We start from the raw sequence: 22,102 nt of genomic DNA, 5'->3' as shown, positions 1-22,102 counted from the left end.
AGCTCCGAGACAGGATTGTGTCGAGACACAGATCTGGGGAAGGGTACCAAAACATTTCTCCTCATCGAAGGTCCCCAAGAACACAGTGGCCTCCCATCATTCTTAAATGGAAGAAGTTTGGAACCACCAAGACTCTTCCTAGAGCTGGACGCCCGGCCAAACTGAGAAATCGGGGGAGAAGGGCCTTGGTCAGGGAGGTGACCAAGAACCCGATGGTCACTCTGACAGAGCTCCAGAGTTTTTCTGTGGAGATGGGAGAACCTTCCAGAAGGACAACATTCTCTGCAGCACTGCACCAATCAGGCCTTTATGGTACTGCAGAGTGGCCAGACGGAAGCCACTCCTCAGTAAAAGGCACATAACAGCCCGCTTGGAATTTGCCAAAAGGCACCTAAAGGACGCAGACCATGAAAAATAAGATTCTATGGTCTGATGAAACCAAGATTGAACTCTTTGGCCTGAATGCCAAGCGTCACGTCTGGAGGAAACCTGGCACCATCTCTACGGTGAAGCATGGTGGTGGCAGCATCATGCTGTGGGACGTTTTTCAGCGGCAGGGACTGGGAGACTAGTCAGGATCGAGGGAAAGATGAACAGAGCAAAGTACAGAGAGATCCTTGATGAAAACCTGTTCCAGAGTGTTCAGGGCCTCAGACTGGGGCAAAGGTTCACCTTCCAACAGGACAATGACCTTAAGCACACAGCCAAGACAACGCAGGAGTGGCTTCAGGACAAGTTTGTGAATGTCCTTGAGTGGCCCAGCCAGAGGTTGGACTTAAACCCGAGAGAACATCTCTGGAGAGACCTGAAAATAGCTCTGCAGTGACGCTCCCCATCCAACCAGACAGAGCTTGAGAGGAACTGCTGAGAAGAATGGGAGAAACTCCCCAAATACAGGTGTGCCAAACTTGTAGTGTCATAACCAAGAAGACCCGAGGCTGTAATCGCTGCCAAAGGTGCTTCAACAAAGTACTTAATAAAGGGTCTGAATACTTATGTAAATGTGATATTTCGGTATTTAAAAAAAAATGTTTTTTGCAAACATTTCTAAAAACCATTTTTTTCTTTGTCATTATGGGGTATTGTGTGTAAATTGATGAGGAAAAAAAACAATTTAATCCATTTTAGAATAAGAATGTAACGTAACAAAATGTGGAAAAAGTGAAGGGGTCTGAATATTTTCCCAAATGCACTGTATACAAATTACTCACAGTTCAAAACAAAAGACAACAAAACAAAAACAGAAACCATAAATACTTATTTAAAAATACCGGTTTGCATTTGAATTGGCATCCTATTCCCTATATAGTGCACTTCGTTTGACCAGGCCCTATGGGTCGACCCTATGGACCCTGATGAAAAGTAGGGCACTATGTAGGGAATAAGCATCCATTCGGGATGCATTCAATAACAACATTAGCCCAACATCTCTACGGTAGTAGGCTGGTCTTTGCTCTCTAGCCAGTCGAACGAGGAGTTCACAGTATCACTACATATCTGCTGAAACAGAGGATCGTTCTTCAGCTCTTCCAGTGTGGCGTCTTCGTACTGTTCTTGCTGCTGATTGGACGGATTGAACAGGAGGTTGGCGTCCAGTGTGTTCAGGTCAGTGATGCTGTTGGAGAGGTCGGAGGTCAACCTGATGTCATTGGTGAAGTCGGACACCACGGCGGCGTTAAGCTCTGACGCCACCTGACCGACCAGTTGAGAGCTGGGGTTGAGGCCTTCAGCGTCAACGTTGAGGCCGTCATCACCTAACAGGTCTTTAACAGTGTTGTTGAAGTCTAGCTGTTGCTGGGCGTCATCCTCCTGCTGCTGCTGGGTGGGGGTGGGCTGGAGGAGTATCTGGGACTGGGGCTGGAGAAGCTGGAGCCCGCCCTGGAGCTGGGGACTCTGGAGCAGTCTAGCCTGGGATTGGAGCTGGGTCTGGAGTTGTCCAGAGTCTCCCTGAAGCTCTTGGAGGCCCTGGATCTGCTGTAGCTCCAGGTCCACGTTCTCACCAGGACCTGATTGTGCTTGGTTGTCTCCAGAGGAGAAGCTCATCCCCCCCCCGCCTCCTCCAGCGCTGGTGAGGTAGCCCCCATGCTGCTGGAGGTCGAAGGAGGCAGGGCTGGAGCTGACGGTCTGCAGCTGAAGGTGGGATTGGTGGGTGTTACCTCCTCCCCTTCCGGTTGTGAAGCTCCCATTGGTGGCCTGGCTCTGAGACTGGGTCTCCAGCATCTGGGTGAGGTTCATGCGGGCAGTGTAGTTGGAGGGGAAGTTGTTGATGCCCAGGCCCCTGACTGTGTCGTCCACGCCAGAGTCCATCTTACTCAAGAGGACGTTGGTGATCTTAGTGGCATTACTCTGGTTCTGTCCCTGGATGGCCTGCATCTCTACAGGAAGCAGCTCCATCTCCACAACGCTCTGCATCATGATGTTTAAGGGCACCGATTGGCTGCGCTGGGCCATGCTGTGGAGGTTACTGCCCACCGATTGGCTGTTGGACAGGAAGCTGAGAATCTCGGAGGAGGTCATGGGGGAGCTGAAAGGGGAGACTACCAATTGAGTGGTTGTGCCAGTGCCGGGGGTTATGCCGGTACCGCTGAAGGTCCTCTGGCGCACGGCGGGGCTGACGCTACGGCAACGGAACGTCCCGCCCCCTGACGACGAGGCTCCGCCCTTGTTGTCTAAAGGGGCGGGCACAGCAAAGCTCTCATCCTGTTTGGTTGGAGTGTTGGTGGGCGTGGTCGACACGCTGGTCATCTGCTGTTGCACCGGGGAGATGGGAGAGAAGTGTTCGCCATCCTGCAGTCTGGACTGAGACTGGAAAGACTGGCCACTGTGGCCCGGAACAGCGAAGGCATGCGGCTTACGGAAATGGTCATCCACTAGATCCTGGTAACTAGGCAGGAGTCCACCAAGGCTGTGGTTAGAGATGGATAACCCAGACCCTGGCCCTGCTCCAACTCCTCCAATAGCTTCAGTACCACTACTGTTGTAACGGTTGTTGATCCACTCCAGTTTAGCCTTATCTGGGTGAGTGGCCATGGGTCTCTGCATGGGCTTGATGGGACTGGAGGAGACAGACACCACGGAGGCATCATGGTAACCCCCTGCCATGCTGGAGTTGATAGGTGTGAAGGCAAACGGGTTCCTGCACTCCACCGGGCTGGGCGGGATGCCGCTAGAACAGTTAGACAGAGCGCTTATAGGGGTGTGTCGGCCTCCTAGAGGGACCTCCACGGGCGTGATAGGGGCCATGCTGTGATGGCAGCAGGGGCTCTCTCTGGTCAGCCCGTGCCCACCGAGAGTCATCTCGGTGGGGGTCGGGGTTGGAGTCGGAGTGGGAGTCGGGGTGGGAGTCTGGATGGGGGTTGTGCTGCTATGGGCAGACTGGTAGAAAGAGGAGCTACCCCCCTGGTGGTGGGTGTTGAGGATGGACCCCTGGGGGCCCCCAGGCTGGCCCTGGAGAGAGATATTATCCACACAGCTACTGAACAGCGGCTGCAGGCCTTTCAGCTTCATCTGTTCTTCCATCTGAACCAATTCCTCTACTATGCTGTCCTGGGTCATATCATCATCGTTAAATGAGAAGTAGTCCATGGTGGAGCCGTGCTGGGAGGCTGAGGAGGCAAAGTCCACCATCTCCTGGTGAAGGCCAGATAACTGGTCAGAGGAGTCTGAAGTCTGGGACATGATGTTTGGGAGTTGGTGTTGGTTCATGGTGGAGCCCAGGGCCTGCTGCTTCGTGTGGTCTGCTGGTATCTAGAATTGAAAATAGCAGAATATAACTTTATTGACCATCAGAGGAGGGACAATGTTTCATTGACATTATCCTACATGGATTTTTTTTATTTCACCTTTATTTAACCAGGTAAGCTAGTTGAGAACAAGTTCTCATTTACAACTGCGAACTGGCTAAGATAAAGCAAAGCAGTGCGATCACAAACAACAACACAGAGTTACACGTGGAATAAACAAACATACAGTCAATAACACAATAGAAAAAAAGTATATATACAGTGTGTGTGTTCAAATGAGGTAGGCAAGAGGATGATTAAAAATGGTACATTACATTTTAATCAGTAAGGTGTCCAGTGTTAAAATATTGTGGAACGACATAACAACTTTTCTAAACTCTTATCTAGTTAAAACAGTTAGCACTATACATAGACATAGAGGAACACACATATAAACTGTGTTGGAATACTCATACTAACCGCACTAACCGTAGTATTTGTGACATAGTATATGTAGTATATAGACATGTAGTATATGCTTATTGGTCAAAGTATGGATATAGTTAGTATGCCAAAAGTTCCCAGATGTCTTACTACATTCACCAAAATACGAAGTATACAAGCAGTGGACACTCTTTCTGTGCTTTTAGGGCCCATAATGCAATTCTTCATAAAATGGGCGTGGCTTCACAATGTTTTCAGATTTGAAGACAATGGAGGAAAATATGCAGACTGACGAGAACGGATACAAATTCATTGCTTCATAACGTGTAAGTTACCTTACACGTTATGTTGGCTGACAATTTGTTAGCTACGCTAGCCTTACGAATCGCATAGCATATCATTACAGTAGTATGTACCGGTATGTTAGCTAGCTACCTAACGTTAGTTGGCTACTAAGGGTGTGTTCGTAAATTCAGGGTGCGTTAGTAAAATCAGAGCGTCGTCAGATTGTCCGTTCGTAAATTCAAAGCGTTTCGGCTCACGGAGCTTTCAGAGCGCACGCTGGACGCTCTGGCCGAGGAGTAGGGTTGATCCGAGCGTTCTGACCTCACAATGGCAGTCAAGGCTAACTGTATAAAGCTAACTGTATAACGTTTGCTAGCATGCTAGCTTCTTCCAGACACAAATGAGAGAACACTTCTCTCTGACCATTTAACTCACCCATCAGAGCTGGTTAGGCTGTTTTTATGTTATCCAGAGCGTTGGTGACTGTAACTGTGCTGCTGGAAACAATTTAAATTACGCTTTTTTGCAAACGTTTACTGACACCAGCCATATTCAAAGAGGGTTGAGTGTTTGTAAATTTGTCAGTTATTCTGCACTTTGGCACATTCAGACGAGAGTGCTCTGAAATTGGAGTAGATAGCCAGAGTTAATTTACAAACGCAACCTATTGACTTGATTGTTCAAGTCATTCTTAGCTTAGTGGTATAGTCATTGTGCGTTCTTAATGGACATCTTTAATGAAGTCGTAAAATGTCTAGCTAGTCATTTGTTATGCTAACAAGCTAGCAAGAAGTTGCATAGCAACAGCATTAACTTCAGGTAGACAGGCGAAGCGCTAGTTAGTACGCTCAACTGAAAGGATACCGTTCGTTTACAGTATACTAATAGTATATAGTATATACACAGTATGGGTATTCGAACACAACTTTAGACTCACATTCTGACTGAAGGTCTGTTTCTGCAGCTCTTCCGGATGCCCCGCAGCTGACTCCTCCCACATTGTGCTCTTTATGTCCCCCATCGCAGAGACAGAGGCCTCAGATTGCTGCTGTGCTCCTACCGCCATCGCAGCGACAGAGGCCTCAGATTGATGCTGTGCTCCTACTGCCATCGCAGAGACAGAGGCCTCAGATTGATGCTGTGCTCCTGCCGCCATCGCAGAGACAGAGGCCTCAGATTGTTGCTGTGCTCCTACCGCCATCGCAGAGACAGAGGCCTCAGAGTGTTGCTGTGCTCCTACCGCCATCACAGAGACAGAGGCCTCAGATTGCTGCTGTGCTCCTACTGCCATCGCAGAGACAGAGGCCTCAGAGTGTTGCTGTGCTCCTACTGCCATCACAGAGACAGAGGCCTCAGAGTGTTGCTGCTGCTCAGACACTGTGGTGGTGGTGCTATCAGTGCTGCTGGTGTGACTGCTGACAGTGCTTAGTGTTAGTCCTTGAGAGGACAGGTCTTCGCGTTTCACTACCAGCAACGAGGAGACCTGGGGCTTCACACTGACAACAGCCTGAGAAGAAGAGAAGGAGAGGGAGGAGATCTCTGCGTTCGTGACAGGCGAGTCGGACAGCGCAAGGATCTTCGTGGGCACTAGGTGTTGTTTCACCGTCACTCGACAGGGGGCGCTCTCAGGTCTGGCAGGAGTGCCAGGTCTAGCTGGGACCCATGGTTTGGGGTCAAAGGTCACACTCAAAGGCTGCTGGGAGATGAAGACGCGCTTCACAGGGATGACGTGGGAGGAATCCAGACCGGGGCCGGCCCGCTTCCTGGGGCTCTTGACCCCGGACGAGGAGTCTTTAGGGGACAATAAGGTAACAGCCGACGAGCCATTGGACGAAGAGGACAATCCGCTGACGCTAGGAGCATTTTGATTGGCCGAGGGAGCAACGGTCAGATACAAAGGACTTTCTTGGTGACAGGTGGTGCCGATGATGCTCTTATTGCTGTCCTGCTGAGGCCCCGCCCACTTGATCGCTGCATTGGTGGCAGCAGCTGGAGGAGAGGTGGAGGAGAATGAGACGCTTTTGGTCCTGGCGGTCACTCTGTCAGGTCCTGGTGAGCATTTGACCATAAGCGAGGGTTCGCTGGCCGCCCGGTACTTGGTGGCTCTCTCTGGACCCTTGGCCCCACAGGGGGACTGCTTTATGGTGCTCCGTTTATCAGAGTTACAGCCCGGGTTATTATCAGTGATGATGGCCTCAGGGGCCACTGTGGGAATAGGGGTGGAGGGTGGGGCGCCAGGCCATGCTGCAGGGGACTGGGGGGTGGCTGGGGCTGGGGGGCCTCCCTGGCTCTGTCCCTTTTGCTGGACCTCCTCTAGGGCAGCGATGGTGGTAAAGGTGGTGGTGGTGGTGGTTCCCACCCCGGCCGAGGCTGAAGCTGGCCTGAGGACCATACTGTTACTGCTGGTACTGAGAGTGTTGCTAGGGGCCAGGGAGATGGCGGTCATCTTGACAACATGGTGGGTCTTGATGGGGCTGTTGGTGATGAGCAGGGTGGGGGGCGAACGCAGGGTGATGGCCCCTGTGGCTGAGGGCTTGGGGAGGATCTGGGGGTACCTGTGGTTCCAGGAGATGGAAATAGATTAACACAAACTACAGATTTAGTGTTTATTAATGTCTATTAGACAGTGTCAATTTAACCAGCAGAACAATAACGCATTACCCTAACCCTTACCTTAACCCCGCTGAAACTATACCCAACTTAACCCTTGTTCCTGAACCTTAACCTTACTTAATTTGACCTCTATGCCTAACCTTAGGTTTTGGTTCTGACGGTGTAGTTTATACTTCTTATTATGGTTGTTACCTGTGCCTGGCCAGGCGGTCGCCCACGGGGCTGGCTGAGATGTTTTGGGGCGTCTTCGGGGACTGCCTGTGGGTCAGAGACTGGGTGTGTGTGACCACCTGGAAATTGACCGTTGGCAGGACCTTCCCCTCGGCGGATCCCACTGGGCTAGGGGAAGTCATCAGCTGCCTGCTCCTCTGGACCTGCCGGGGGGACAACGGACAAGGTGGAACATGTCCGATAAGGAATTATGACTATTAGCATTAAATGCGAAAAACACTTCTAGGAAAAACACTTATCTGGTTTATTTCTGTGTAATTTTTTGACTATGTAGTGTATTTAACCTTTATTAAACGAGGCAAGTCAGTTAAGAACACATTCTTATTTACAATGGCGGCCTACACTGGCCAAACCTGGACGAACCATTATCAATCTTGTCTGATCTGTGTGCGTACAGTTGAAGTCGGAAGTTTACATACACTTAGGTTGGAGTCATTAAACTCGTTTTTCAACCACTCCACAAATTTCTTGTTAACAAACTATAGTTGGTTAGGACATCTACTTTGTGCATGACACAAGTCATTTTTCCAACAATTGTTTACAGACAGACTATTTCACTTATAATTCACTGTATCACAATTCCAGTGGGTCAAATGTTTACATTCCCTAAGTTGACTGTGTCTTTTAACAGCTTGGAAAATTCCAGAAAATTATGTCATGGCTTTAGAAGCTTCTGATAGGGTAATTGACATCATTTTAGTCAATTGGAGGTGTACCTGTGGATCTATTTCAAGGCCTATCTTCAAACTCTGCTTCTTTGCTTGACATCATGGGAAAATCTAAAGAAATCAGCCAAGACCTCATAAAAACAAGTGTAGACCTCCACAAGTCTGGTTCATCCTTGGGAGCAATTTCCAAACGCCTGAAGGTACCACGTTCTGTACAACGTCTGTACAAACAATAGTACGCAAGTATAAACACCATGTGACCACGCAGCCATCATACCGCTCAGGAAGGAGACGCGGTCTGTCTCCTAGAGTTGAATGTACTTTGGTGCAAAAAGTGCAAATCAATCCCAGAACAACAGCAAAGGACCTTGTGAAGATGCTGGAGGAAACAGGTACAAAAGTATCTATATCCACAGTAAAACGAGTCCTATATCGACATAACCTGAAAGGCCGCTCAGCAAGGAAGAAGCCAGTGCTCCAAAACCGCCATAAAAAAGCCAGACTACGGTTTGCAACTGCACATGGGGACAAAGATCGTACTTTTTGGAGAAATGTCCTCTGGTCTGATGAAATAAAAATTGAACTGTTTGGCCATAATTACCATCGTTATGTTTGGAGGAGAAAGGGGGACGCTTGCAAGGCAAAGAATACCATCCCAACTGTGAAGCATGGCGGTGGCAGCATCATGTTGTGGAGGTGCTTTGCTGCAGGAGGGACTGGTGCACTTCACAAAATAGATGGCATCATGAGGGAAGAAAATTATGTGTATATATTGAAGCAACATCTCAAGATATCAGTCAGGAAGTTAAAGCTTGGTCACAAATGGGTCTTCCAAATGGACAATGACCCCAAGCATACTTCCAAAGTTGTGGCAAAATGGCTTAAGGACAATAAAGTCAAGGTATTGGAGTGGCCATCACAAAGCCCTGACCTCAATCCTATAGAAAATTTGTCGGCAGAACTGAAAAAGCGTGTGCGAGCAAGGATGCCTACACCAGCTCTGTCAGGAGGAATGGGCCAAAATTCACCCAACATATTGTGGGAAGCTTGTGGAAGGCTACCCAAAACGTTTGACCCAAGTTAAACAATTTAAAGGCAATGCTACCAAATACTAATTGAGTGTATGTAAACTTCTGACCCACTGGGAATGTGATGAAAGAAATTAACGCTGAAATAAATCATTCTCTCTACTATTATTCTGACATTTCACATTTTTTTAAATAAAGTGGTGATGCTAACTGACCTAAGACGGGGAATTTTTACTAGGATTAAATGTCAGGAATTGTGAAAAACAGAGTTTAAATGTATTTGGCTAAGGTGTATGTAAACTTCTGACTTCAACTGTGTGTGTGTGTTTAAACTGTGTTATCATCAAACAACTCAAATGTCTTAACGTTTCACTTCAGTAAGCCTCGTGTGTGTGTGTGTGTGTGTGTGTGTGTGTGTGTGTGTGTGTGTGTGTGTGTGTTTTAATAACCCCTTCCTACCGTGATGGGGCTGGAGACAGCTGCCACCACTATACCAATGGTAGGTTGTGGTGAGAGCATAGCAGGACTTCCACAGGGGATAGCTGGCCCTGGGGTGCTGGCCTCGGTCCTCCTGGCCTGGTTCTGTCCCTGTCCCTGGGCCTCTCCAGGCAAGGGGGACTGGAGCTTCTGCTCCTGCTGTTTCTTCTGGATCTTCCTCTGGAGCTGTTGCTTGGCGTCCACTGAGGGAGAGGCCAGCGTCTTCACCTGGGGCTGGAAGGACGAGGCCTCGGATGTGGGCACGAACGCAGAGGTTGGCGTGGGCGTCTTCAGACCTGGTGAGACATACAGATGAGAAGTAACCAATACTTTTTAGAGTCAACACACCTGAGAGTTTAAAACGTTTTTGAATGTTCAGAACTAGCGTTAGACTCCGTCACCCAAAACATTACATCTTTAGCTAGAGCTTGATACATGAGCAAGACAGCTGAGCCCCCTGTTGACAGCTGAGCCCCCTGTTGACAGCTGAGCCCCCTGTTGACAGCTGAGCCCTCTCTGTTGACAGCTGAGCCCTCTCTGTTGACAGCTGAGCCCTCTCTGTTGACAGCTGAGCCCTCTCTGTTGACAGCTGAGCCCTCTCTGTTGACAGCTGAGCCCTCTCTGTTGACAGCTGAGCCCTCTCTGTTGACAGCTGAGCCCTCTCTGTTGACAGCTGAGCCCTCTCTGTTGACAGTTGAGCCCTCTCTGTTGACAGTTGAGCCCCATTGACTGCGGTCATCCTTACCACCATCCCCATTAGCCATGCCTACCTGTGGGAGCCCCAGTCATGACGGTGAGGGCAGCCATGGACTTGGTTCCTATGTAGTGACTGTTGAGCAGGAAGCGAGCCAAGTCCTCCACAGCATCAAACTGTCTGCTGAGGACCTTCTGAGCCCACTCACACACCAAGCCACAGGCCGCTGAGCGCATCTCATCCTCTGCACTGGGAGACTGGCCCGACGACGGCTCCATTAACTCACACTGGGGGTAGATGAGGGAAGAGGGTTAGTAGGGAAGAGGTCTTTCAGATCTGATATCCTGTCTGGAGTTAGGGGAAGAGGTCTTTCAGATCTGATATCCTGTCTGCAGTTAGGGGAAGAGGTCTTTCAGATCTGATATCCTGTCTGGAGTTAGGGGAAGAGGTCTTTCAGATCTGATATCCTGTCTGCAGTTAGGGGAAGAGGTCTTTCAGATCTGATATCCTGTCTGGAGTTAGGGGAAGAGGTCTTTCAGATCTGATATCCTGTCTGGAGTTAGGGGAAGAGGTCTTTCAGATCTGATATCCTGTCTGCAGTTAGGGGAAGAGGTCTTTCAGATCTGATATCCTGTCTGGAGTTAGGGTGGATCTACTTGGGTCAATTCCATTTAAATTCAGATCTAAACTGAAATTCCAATTTTCCTAAACTTGCTTTTCAATGAGATTTGGAATTGGAATATCAGTTTGCTTCCTGAATTGAAATGGAACTGACCCCAACCCTGATGAAATGGAACTGACCCCAACCATCGATGAAATGGAACTGACCCCAACCCTGATGAAATGGAACTGACCCCAACCCTGATGAAATGGAACTAACCCCAACCCTCGATGAAATGGAACTGACCCCAACCATCGATGAAATGGAACTGACCCCAACCATCGATGAAATGGAACTGACCCCAACCCTCGATGAAATGGAACTGACCCCAACCCTGATGAAATGGAACTAACCCCAACCCTCGATGAAATGGAACTGACCCCAACCCTGATGAAATGGAACTGACCCCAACCATCGATGAAATGGAACTGACCCCAACCCTGAAATCTACATGTACTTGTTCTGAAATGATTATGGCCAATTCCTGGCACAAAAAAAAAAGCCATCATGTAAACTTACCCCGTCGTCTGATTTTTGTAAGTCTAGGTTGGGCAGAGAAGGCATGTGAACAAAAGCTTTCTTCCTCAGTCCACTATAACAGTATTTAGATTTGCCTCTCATGCCCAGGCGGCGAGCCTTCATGTTGGGAAAGACATTCTTCATGATCTTTCCAAAGTCTGCAGCACTCAGTGGGTGGTAGGCAAGACTGTCACAGTAGCTCCTGAAACACATTCACAACATGATAAACATGCATTATGACAATACAATCTGTAGTACAGGAGGCTGATGGCACCTTAATTAGGGAGGACGGGCTCGTGGTAATGGCTGGAGTGGAATCAGTGGAATGGAATCAAATACATGGTTTCCAGGTGTTTGATGCCGTTCCATTGGCTCCGTTCCAGACATTATTATGAGCCGTCCTCACCTAATAGGTACATGTATTATCACAATACTGTACATGTCATTCCTAGCCACTGTATTTCTGCCCCTGCACTGCTGATGTGAAAAGGGCTTTATAAAATACATTTGATTGATCTGAACAGTTAACAGAAAGAAACACACTAAAGTGAATAATATGTAAACAAATCACCCTTTCCCTTAACTACTAACTGCTACTATGAACAACTATTACCAACTATAGCTGCTACCTCTAACTACTACTACTACTGCTGCTACTAATACTGCTACTGCTACTACTACTGCTACTACTATAAACATTACCTACTACTAACTACTACTGCTGCCACAACTGCTGCTACCGCTACTACTACTGCTGCTACTAATACTGCTACTACTACTACTAACATTACCTACTACTAACTACTACTGCTGCTACAACTACTAATACCGCTACTAATACTGCTGCTACTAATACTACCGCTACTACTACTGCTGCTACTAATACTGTTACTACTACTACTAACATTACCTACTACTAACTACTACTGCTGCTACAACTGCTAATACCGCTACTAATACTGCTGCTACTAATACTACTACTGCTGCTACTGCTACTACTGCTGCTGCTACTACTAATACTACTACTGCTGCTACCGCTACTACTACTAATACTACCACTGCTGCTACCGCTACTAATACTACTACTGCTGCTACCGCTACTAATACTACTACTGCTACTACTGCTAATGCTACTACTACTGCTACTACTACTAATGCTACTACTACTGCTTCTAATGCTACTACTACTTCTGTTACTACTGCTAATGCTACTGCTACTACTACTACTAATGCTACTAATAATACTGCTACTGCTACTACTGCTAATGCTACTACTACTGCTACTAATACTACCACTGCTGCTACCGCTACTACTAATAATACTACAACTACTGCTGCTACCGCTACTACTACTGCTGCTACTACTAATACTACTACTGCTACTGCCACTCGCTACAACCCCTGCTGTTACTACTGCTGCTACTACTAATACTACTACTACTGCTGCTAATTCTACTAACGCTACTGCTACTAATGCTACTGCTACTAATGCTACTGCTACTAATGCTTCTACTGCTGCTACTAATACTGCTACTGCTACTACTACTGCTACTACTATAAACATTACCTACTACTAACTACTACTGCTGCCACAACTGCTGCTACCGCTACTACTACTGCTGCTACTAATACTGCTACTACTACTACTAACATTACCTACTACTAACTACTACTGCTGCTACATCTACTAATACCGCTACTAATACTGCTGCTACTAATACTACCGCTACTACTACTGCTGCTACTAATACTGTTACTACTACTACTAACATTACCTACTACTAACTACTACTGCTGCTACAACTGCTAATACCGCTACTAATACTGCTGCTACTAATACTACTACTGCTGCTACTGCTACTACTGCTGCTGCTACTAATACTACTACTGCTGCTACCGCTACTACTACTAATACTACCACTGCTGCTACCGCTACTAATACTACTACTGCTGCTACCGCTACTAATACTACTACTGCTACTACTGCTAATGCTACTACTACTGCTACTACTACTAATGCTACTACTACTGCTTCTAATGCTACTACTACTTCTGTTACTACTGCTAATGCTACTGCTACTACTACTACTAATGCTACTAATAATACTGCTACTGCTACTACTGCTAATGCTACTACTACTGCTACTAATACTACCACTGCTGCTACCGCTACTACTAATAATACTACAACTACTGCTGCTACCGCTACTACTACTGCTGCTACTACTAATACTACTACTGCTACTGCCACTCGCTACAACCCCTGCTGTTACTACTGCTACTACTGCTGCTACTACTAATACTACTACTACTGCTGCTAATTCTACTAACGCTACTGCTACTAATGCTACTGCTACTAATGCTACTGCTACTAATGCTGCTACTACGGTTACTACTGCTAATGCTACTGCTACTACTGCTACTACTACCAATGCTACTGCTGCTACTACTGCTACTAATAATAAACTACTGCTGCTGCTACTACAACTACAAGTACTGCTACTAACACAACCACTACTACTGCAAGTACTACTACTGCTATTACTGCTACTAATGCTGCTGCTACTACAACTACTACTGCTACAACTACTAATACTACTAATGCTGCTGCTACTGCTACTACTACCGCTGCTACTACTACTACCGCTACCACTACTAATACTCCACTGAAGGGCTGCTTTCCCAGACACAGTTTAAACCTAGTCTAGAAAGCACTTTTAATGGAAATTCTGTACTGAGAACACAAGTAAGGTTGCAAAATTCCCGTACATTTCCCCAAATTCCCAGGTTTTCCAGAAATCCTACTTGGAGGATTCAGGATGACCTGCTTATTGTCTTTTGACTCCAGGAATCTTTTCAACCCTATGTACAGGTCATACTCACTTGTATTCGTCATACACCTCTTGCTTTGGCAGTGATGTCTCAGGGTGCTCCTCTAGGTGATTCCGGATCCAGTTGAAAGCGTACATCTGCTGTGTTCGGCTGGACGACATGCCACTCTGGTCACTGAAACGGTTAAAGTTACAACAACAACAAACAGGTTAGTGGCAAAACAATATTCAAACTGATACTTTTTCTTGTGATGTGTTTGACCAGACAAGGCAGTGTGCAAAAAAAAAAATTCTTTTGATTTCTTGCAATAAATAGTGTGTGTGTGTGTGTGTGTGTGTGTGTGTGTGTAATGTAGTAAGTACCATAGTCCAGGAGTGGAGGCTCTCTGATTCTCAGTCCTAGTGATGTTGCAGTGTTGGAGGGTTGAGGTGATGGGTAGATAGACAAGAGATTTAAAAAAAATAATAACAATTAAGGATACAGAAAACTGGGTATAATAGCAAATCAATCATTATACTAGTATCGCTTCATTAATGATACAAATAAACAATTATATTAACGGACATTAGCATAAGATCACAAGACCGACGCCGAAGTGGTGAATTTTGATGCAAAAGGAATTGGAGACACTTTCTTTTCAAATGCACCGAAATATGAATACAGCTTGTGATCAAAAAACAGCTGAGGTAAAATTATATTATCAGGCCACCAAAAAAAATGTAATCCTAGACAAAATTGAAAGCCGTCGCGAGCACCACAATCAGCACAGCAATAATAATAATATAGGTTACAAACGACAATGAGATACAGAATACTTAGAAAGTATTCACACCCCTTGACTTTTTCCACATTTTGTTGTGTTACAGCCTGAATTTAAAATTGATTACATTTAGATTTTGTGTCATTGGCCTACACACAATACCCCATAATGTGAAAGTGGAATTATTTTTTTTTGACATTTTTACAAATTAATTAAAAATGAAAAGCTGAAATGTCTTGAGTCAACAAGTATTCAATCCCTTTATGTCAATCCTAAATAAGTTCAGGAGTAAAAATGTGCTTAACAAGTCACAAAAGTTGCATGGACTCATGAGTTTTGAATGACTACATCATCTTTGTACCCCACACATACAATTGTCTGAAAGGTCCTTCAGTCGAACAGTGAAAACACAGATTCAACCACAAAGACTATGGAGGTTATCCAATGCCTCGCAAAGAAGGGCATCTATTGGTAGATGGGTAAAAATGCAAAAAGCAGACACTGAATATCCCTTTGAGGATGGTGAAGTTATTAATTACACTTTGGATGGTGTATCAATACACCCAGTCACTACAAAGATACAGGCATCCTTCCAAACTCAGTTGCCAGAGAGGAAGGAAACCGCTCAGGGATTTCACCATGAGTCCAATGGTGATTTTAAAACAGTTAGAGTTTAATGGCTGTGATAGGAGAAAACTGAGGATGGATCAACAACATTGTAGTTACTCCACAATACTAACCTAAATGACAGAGTGAAAATAAGGAAGTCTGTACAGAATAAAAATATTCCAAAACATGCATCCTGTTTGCAATAAGGCACTAAAGTAAAACTGCAAAAAATGTGGCAAAGAAATTAACGTTATGTCCTGAATACAAAGCGTTATGTTTGAGGCAAATCCAACACATCACTGAGTACCACTCTTCATATTTTCAAGCATGGTGGTGGCTGCATCATGTTATGGGTATGCTTTTCATCGGCAAGGACTAGGGAGGTTTTTAGGATAACAATACATGGAATAGACAGGCACAGGCAAAATCCTAGAGGAAAACCTGGTTCAGTCTGGGAGACAAATTCACCTTTCAGCAGGCCAATAACCTAAAACACAAGGCCAAATATATACTGGAGTTGGTTACCAAGACGACATTGAATGTTCCTGAGTAGCCGAGTTACAGTTATGACTAAAATTGGCTTGAAATTCTATGTCAAGACTTGAAAATGGCTGACTAGCAATGATCAACAACCAACTTGACAGAGCTTGATTTTTTTTTTTTTAAGAATAATGTGCAAATATTGTACAATCCAGGTGTGCAAAGCTATATAGACTTACCCAGAAACATTCACAGCTGTAATTGCTGCCTAAGGTGCTTCTACAAAGAATTCACTCAGGGGTGTGAATTTAGATATTTCTGTATTTCATTTTCAATAAATGTGTTTTCACTGTCATTATGAGGTATTGTGTTTTAGGTGGGTGAGAGAGAGAGATAAAAAAATGGTTTAATCCATTTTGAATTCAAGCTGTAACACAACAAAATGTGGAATAAGTAAAGTGGTTATGAATACTTTCTGAAGGCCACTGTATCTGTCGCTTGGTGTAATATTTGATGTATTTTGAATTGTCAAATCAAATACAACTAAATGAGAGAAAAGGGGAAGACTTTACCTTTTATCAATGCCATTGTTGGGACCAGAAGGCAACTTAAGGTAGAGGTAGAGTTTCTCGATGTCTGTAAACTTCTCAACATCTTGCTGTAAAATGTACAGAGAGAGGTATAAGACAGAGAGGGGAAACAAAACATGTTTTGATGGACAGACATAGTATTTCTCTGTGACCATGGGAACCATGGAATCTGCTTCTCTGTCACTGCCAGTTAGTTACCTACCTTAGTTGAATGTACCTGATTGTAGCCAAGTCGCTCTGGATAAGAGTGCTTCCTAATGACTCAAGTGTATTGTAAATGTAGCCTAGATATTATGATAATCAAAAAAATACGCTATGCATGTTGTATACAGAGGTGCTGTCAGTGGGCACAATGACAGCATGTCTTTGATTTCCACATCACAACAGACTCCACCCCAGCTCCTTTTCAATTGGCTTCTAAGAATGGAATTCATCTCACCTCTTTCTTTTCTATTCGCCTCTTTGTTGCTAGGGAAACCCATACTTATGAACGTGGTGAGAGTTGTCAGCCAATCAACGGAGAATAAAAAACACATTTTACTGGATTCCACCACTACCAGCATGCCGTGTGCTTGTTAGCTACCGCCTGCCGCTGTCTTTTCTAACAATATAGGCTAGCTATAGTCTGCTTTCATTCTGTTATGATTGACACAAGTAGGTCTAAGCTTACATATTAATTGGGTCCTCCTTATATGAGGTTAGGTTTATTACCAGGGTCGTGTTCGTTATATAAGGCACAAAAAGGAAGAAAACTGACTGAAACAGGGAGGAACTGGACATGATAGAGTCAAATTACCCATTAAACCCAGCGGTCAAACAAAGAAATGGTTCCAATAGTTTTTCCCATAGAGGATTTTCGAAACACTTAAAATAAGGGCTATGTTTCATGTAGGCTTACTCTTGCGTGGTGTTTTGATAACCGTGTAAATTTCTCTAGGAAAAGGTGACTTTTATCAATATATTTTCCTCTATTTACCCCCCCCCCCAAAAAATGCTAATTAGCTGATCATGTGGCTATGATAAAGCACTACAAATGCCATGATGATCTGGACGAGACAGCTGAATCGAGGCAAAGGTAAGAATCTCTGGATGAACTATGTTAGCTAAATTTAGTAATTAATAAATTGGCTAAACTCCTTTACATTGACAATTCTGTGAACTGTCTTGTGCAAGTTTTAAATTGACATAACACCTGTTAGCAAAGGTGTCAGCTAGAGATGACTTGCAGGAGCTTGCAGGGGATTTGTAGTTTTGGATGATGTCTACTTTGACTCTAATTTGCATTTTCGAATCTGAGCGTAAATAGAGCCGAATACATTGATAAAAGTTACCTTGTCCTAGATAGATTTAGATGTTTATCAAAATGTCATGCCAGGGTTAGCCTACACGAACACGGCCCTTATTTTAAGTGTTTCTAAAATCTGCTATTGGAAAAATGAATGGTGGAAAAACGATCGGAACCATTTCCATGTTTGACTGCTAGGTATTATGGGTATTATGACACAATTCCACTGTGGGGCTCTATAAGGTCCAATAAGAACAGATTGTTTTAAAATTCCGTTTTTTTTTACGCTACAGTGTGTCATAATGAACACAACCCAGATTTAGACTGCATGACGACATCAGTCCAGCGCTAGAACAGACAGACAGACACTCAGGCCATGCTCTCAATGTTGACACAGACAAGGTAGCTACATCGTAATAAAGCCAGTGATCCCTTCAGGGTTGGGGTCAATTCCATTTAAATTCCAGTGAATCCAGAAAGTAAACAAAATTCCAATTCCAAATTGTCCTTATTGAAAAGCATTGAAGAGAATTGGAATTTCAGTGTACTTTCTGAATTGGAATTTAAATGGAATTGACCCCAACCCTGGAAAGTTTATAAGGCTTATGAAGCCTTATGACACTATGAAGGTTCATACATGCTTATACCCAGTTATAAAGCATTATACCTGCAGCTTTTAAATAAAGTGTTACTGAAAGACAGTTGTTGCCCTAGTATTATCTGAGCCATATTCTTCACAAACCCAGGAGGAAGTCAAAGCGATTGCTAAATTGGTGCACACCGGTACATGAGCACTTTTATAACTAAAAGCTAAACTGTTGTTTTTCACGCTGCATCAAAGCCCATTTATTAATAACAACTCTACTCACCAATATGTTGTCCACTTTTGATTGTACAGATTTGCTACAATGAGAGAGAGAGAAAGAAAGGAAGGGAGAGATTGACAGGGGAACAAGACAGCAGCATAACATGTTCTCAAAAGCCCTCAATCTCACAGAAAAAAAATGTTGTGTGCATCTCAAATTGACCTCTTTCCCCCATGGCCTACCTACAACCTATGCACCTGTGTTGAACTGATAGGTGCTAGGGCTGGGCGGTATACCATATTTTACAATATACCGGTATTGATGCACGGACCGGTTTGGGTTTTTACTTTACCTTCTATAACTGTATTTGAATGTTTTGGTTTGTTAAATGTCATATGCCATGTGTAACATATATATTTTTTTTGTTTACACCGTTACTTGAGTCATCCCTCTCCGTTCTCTCTCTCTCTATCCATGCCGCTTTCCACACAGACATAGCCACGCCCCCCCGCCACTCAAGCAGCGTATTTGTTGCTGCTTGACCACGAAACACTTGCGTTCACTCTGGTCAATGCAGCACATGCAACAATGTTGATGGCTACGATGCTGCTCCCACTTTACTTCTTAATATAAATCCACAAGCGTTCTATAATTACACTATTAGTTTGTGTTTCTTACATCTGCAAACAGCTAGCTTGTCTTTTCTTAGCAAGTTTTAGCTAAATCGTGTTGGCCGCTAATCGCTAGTTAGCTGGCTAGGTAGCTAATAAAATATACTGAGTCAGAGCAAACGTAGCTAGCTAATACAGCCTGATACCAGTGATGTTGTAGGCCTAAATCAGAACGTTGTTTGTGCAACAGTATCTTCTAAATCAAAGAGGAATAGGCAAAGCATGAATATGTTGGCTACATGATGAAACATTTAATGTAGCCAAAGATTATAGGGTCCCCTAGGAAACACTGACCAACACTTTGATTCCTGCCCTGTAACAATAACTTGTCCCTGGCATTTTCATTCGTTGTCATGTCAAATGCTGTATTCAAAGTGCCCACTATAATTTATCTATATTTTACCTCCTTTTTCTCTGCAATTTCGTGATATTTAATTGGTAGTTACAGCCTTGTCCCATCGATGCAACTCCCATTCGGACTTGGGAGAGACAAAGGTCGAGAGCCATGCGTCGCCCGAAACGCGACCCTGCCAAGACACACTGCCCCCTTAACCCGGAAGCCAGCCGCACCAATGTGTCAGAGTAAACACCGTACAGCTGGTGACTGATGTCAGCTTGCAGGTGCCCGGCCCGCCACAAGGAGTCACTAGAGCACGATGGGACAAGGACATCCCGGTCGGCCAAACCATCCCCTAACACGGACGACGCTGGGCCAGTTGTGCCCCGCCTCATGGGTCTCCCGGTAGCGTCACAGCCTGGGATCAAACCCGGGTCTGTAGTGACGCCTCAAGCACTGCGATGCAGTGCCTTAGACCGCTGTGCCACTCGGGAGACCCTTATTATTTATATTCTAACTATAAAATTAGAATAAATATTATATTTCCAACTGTTCACCCAAATGTTTTGATCCAAATCGCAATTGCAACATTTTGTTAAAAATAAGGCCTTGATTTTTTTTTGCCCATATCGTGCAGCCCTACGTGGCAGTGTGGAAATGATCCCAAAATGACTGCAGGAACTGCAGAAATTGATGGAAATACAGGAAATTATTTTAGATTGAAGTTGAATTGAACAGTATAAACCAATCAGAATGGAGAAAGACCGTTAGAATGTGTGATGTCACACTAGGATCACTCACTACTCATAAAGCAGATTTAGAACTTTTTATTATTCAAAGAAAAACATAAAATACCATCACACCGTCAAAAATGTTAAACATAACTTGCTATGATATTTTGGGCATATCGCTCAGCCCTAACAGGTGCAATGTGGTGAGAATATTCCACCTTGTCATGGTAGATCATATCAAATCCTTTCAGATCTCCACAATGGGTCTAGGAATGTTATTTTTTGGACAGGTCTCATCACCAAGAATATGGAACAGTACATGTTATACACAAATACTGTATTCAATGACATTATGGATCCTTTGTGTCAGGGACCTACCTATAGCTGACTAATCATACTTGCAGATGTATGACTATTATTGATGATAGACGAGTGTCAGTGCATAGGACTCAGGTGTCATTGGGCCTCCTTTGGCTATGCATACATAATTATAACTATGTAGCTAGCTGTCATGATGTAGCTAGCAGGCTACAGAGCTTGTGTAGAGACAGTTAAGAGCAATAGCTTTTTCAATATGTCTGGTAAATTGTCTAGCAAGCCTGGCTAACTAGCTAGCAACAATTATTTCACAGCCAGCCCCAGCAACAAGGACAGAAAACCAATATTAGCTAGCTAGCTAACCTAAACTCAATTCATAGTCTACGACTAGCTAACGTTAGCTAACTACATTGGTGTGTATTTAAGTAGCTATTAGCTAGCTACATATTGATTAGCTAACGAATCGAAGACCTAAACGAGAAAGCGTGAGTTATAAGGTAGAAGACAGGCGAGACCCCGAGCTGTCATCATTTTGTAGCTATGCAGCACCGTAGCTAATTTATAAACTAGCCAAGTGGAGTGTGTGGTGTGTGCATTGACCATTGAATGCATTAATATATATCTATCTTACCAAATTGAATTCTTTATTTTGTACTGCAACGCATTGGCCTCGGGGCCTTGTAGTCCTGGTACTAACGTTGGAAGAGAGCCCAATCCCGAGCTGGGCTTCAGCTGACCAGGTTGTTGTTGTTCATCATCGGCCATCACGATGATATTCTCGTTGAGCGGAGATGGGTTGGTCGGGGTCTAACAAATAGGCCTCATCCTGTTTATACCTTGATATAGCGTTGGTTCCCCGGCTGTGGCAGTGCATGCATGACGCCAGAGCGGAGTACCCACCGTTTGATGATGAGGATCGTATTAGCTAGGTCAACCTACTGTATCGACGATAGACCATGACGGTTAAAGACTGATTTGCCTGCACTTGACATTTTATAAAAGAAAACAAACTGCATGCGGGAATACAAAAAGCATTATTTCGCAGAGAGAGGCTGGGCACTGCTGCAAACAGCGAGCACGCCTGCTGCAGGCTACGGAAGGCAATGCTGCTTGCAGGCTGTAGATGCGCACGCGCAATCACATTGACGGAATGTAAATGAAGCTGCAATATCAGTTTAGATACGGTATTAATATTTCCATATCAAATTGGTGATAATAATAACAACAACAGTGTAATAAGAGTGTAGCAACAGTGTAATATCAGTATATTAGTAACTAACATAATAAAGCTATTTACAGTATTTGAACAGTCAGCTCCAGTTGAGACCGATAACTTACGAA

At 44.7% G+C, this 22,102-nt stretch overlaps 1 protein-coding gene across 1 annotated transcript; it reads right to left on the bottom strand.

Moving 5' to 3' along the window:
• Nucleotides 1–1,242: 1,242 nt before the first annotated feature.
• Nucleotides 1,243–22,091, bottom strand: LOC115192891 (DNA-binding protein RFX7). Its single transcript, XM_029751822.1, has 11 exons — nucleotides 21,393–22,091; nucleotides 18,768–18,801; nucleotides 16,596–16,681; nucleotides 14,537–14,572; nucleotides 14,226–14,348; nucleotides 11,343–11,544; nucleotides 10,239–10,449; nucleotides 9,451–9,764; nucleotides 7,257–7,438; nucleotides 5,389–7,006; nucleotides 1,243–3,747 (listed from the first exon to the last, which is right to left on the bottom strand). Exons 1-11 carry the CDS (start codon nucleotides 21,524–21,526, stop codon nucleotides 1,417–1,419), a joined length of 5,271 nt encoding a protein of 1,756 aa, XP_029607682.1. The 5' UTR covers nucleotides 21,527–22,091; the 3' UTR covers nucleotides 1,243–1,416.
• Between the last annotated feature and the right edge of the window lie 11 nt (nucleotides 22,092–22,102).

The sequence above is a fragment of the Salmo trutta genome, chromosome 4 (genome assembly GCF_901001165.1).
Source record: "Salmo trutta chromosome 4, fSalTru1.1, whole genome shotgun sequence".
Taxonomy (NCBI): Eukaryota; Metazoa; Chordata; class Actinopteri; order Salmoniformes; family Salmonidae; genus Salmo; species Salmo trutta.
This window is presented reverse-complemented; position numbering and strand designations above follow the sequence as displayed.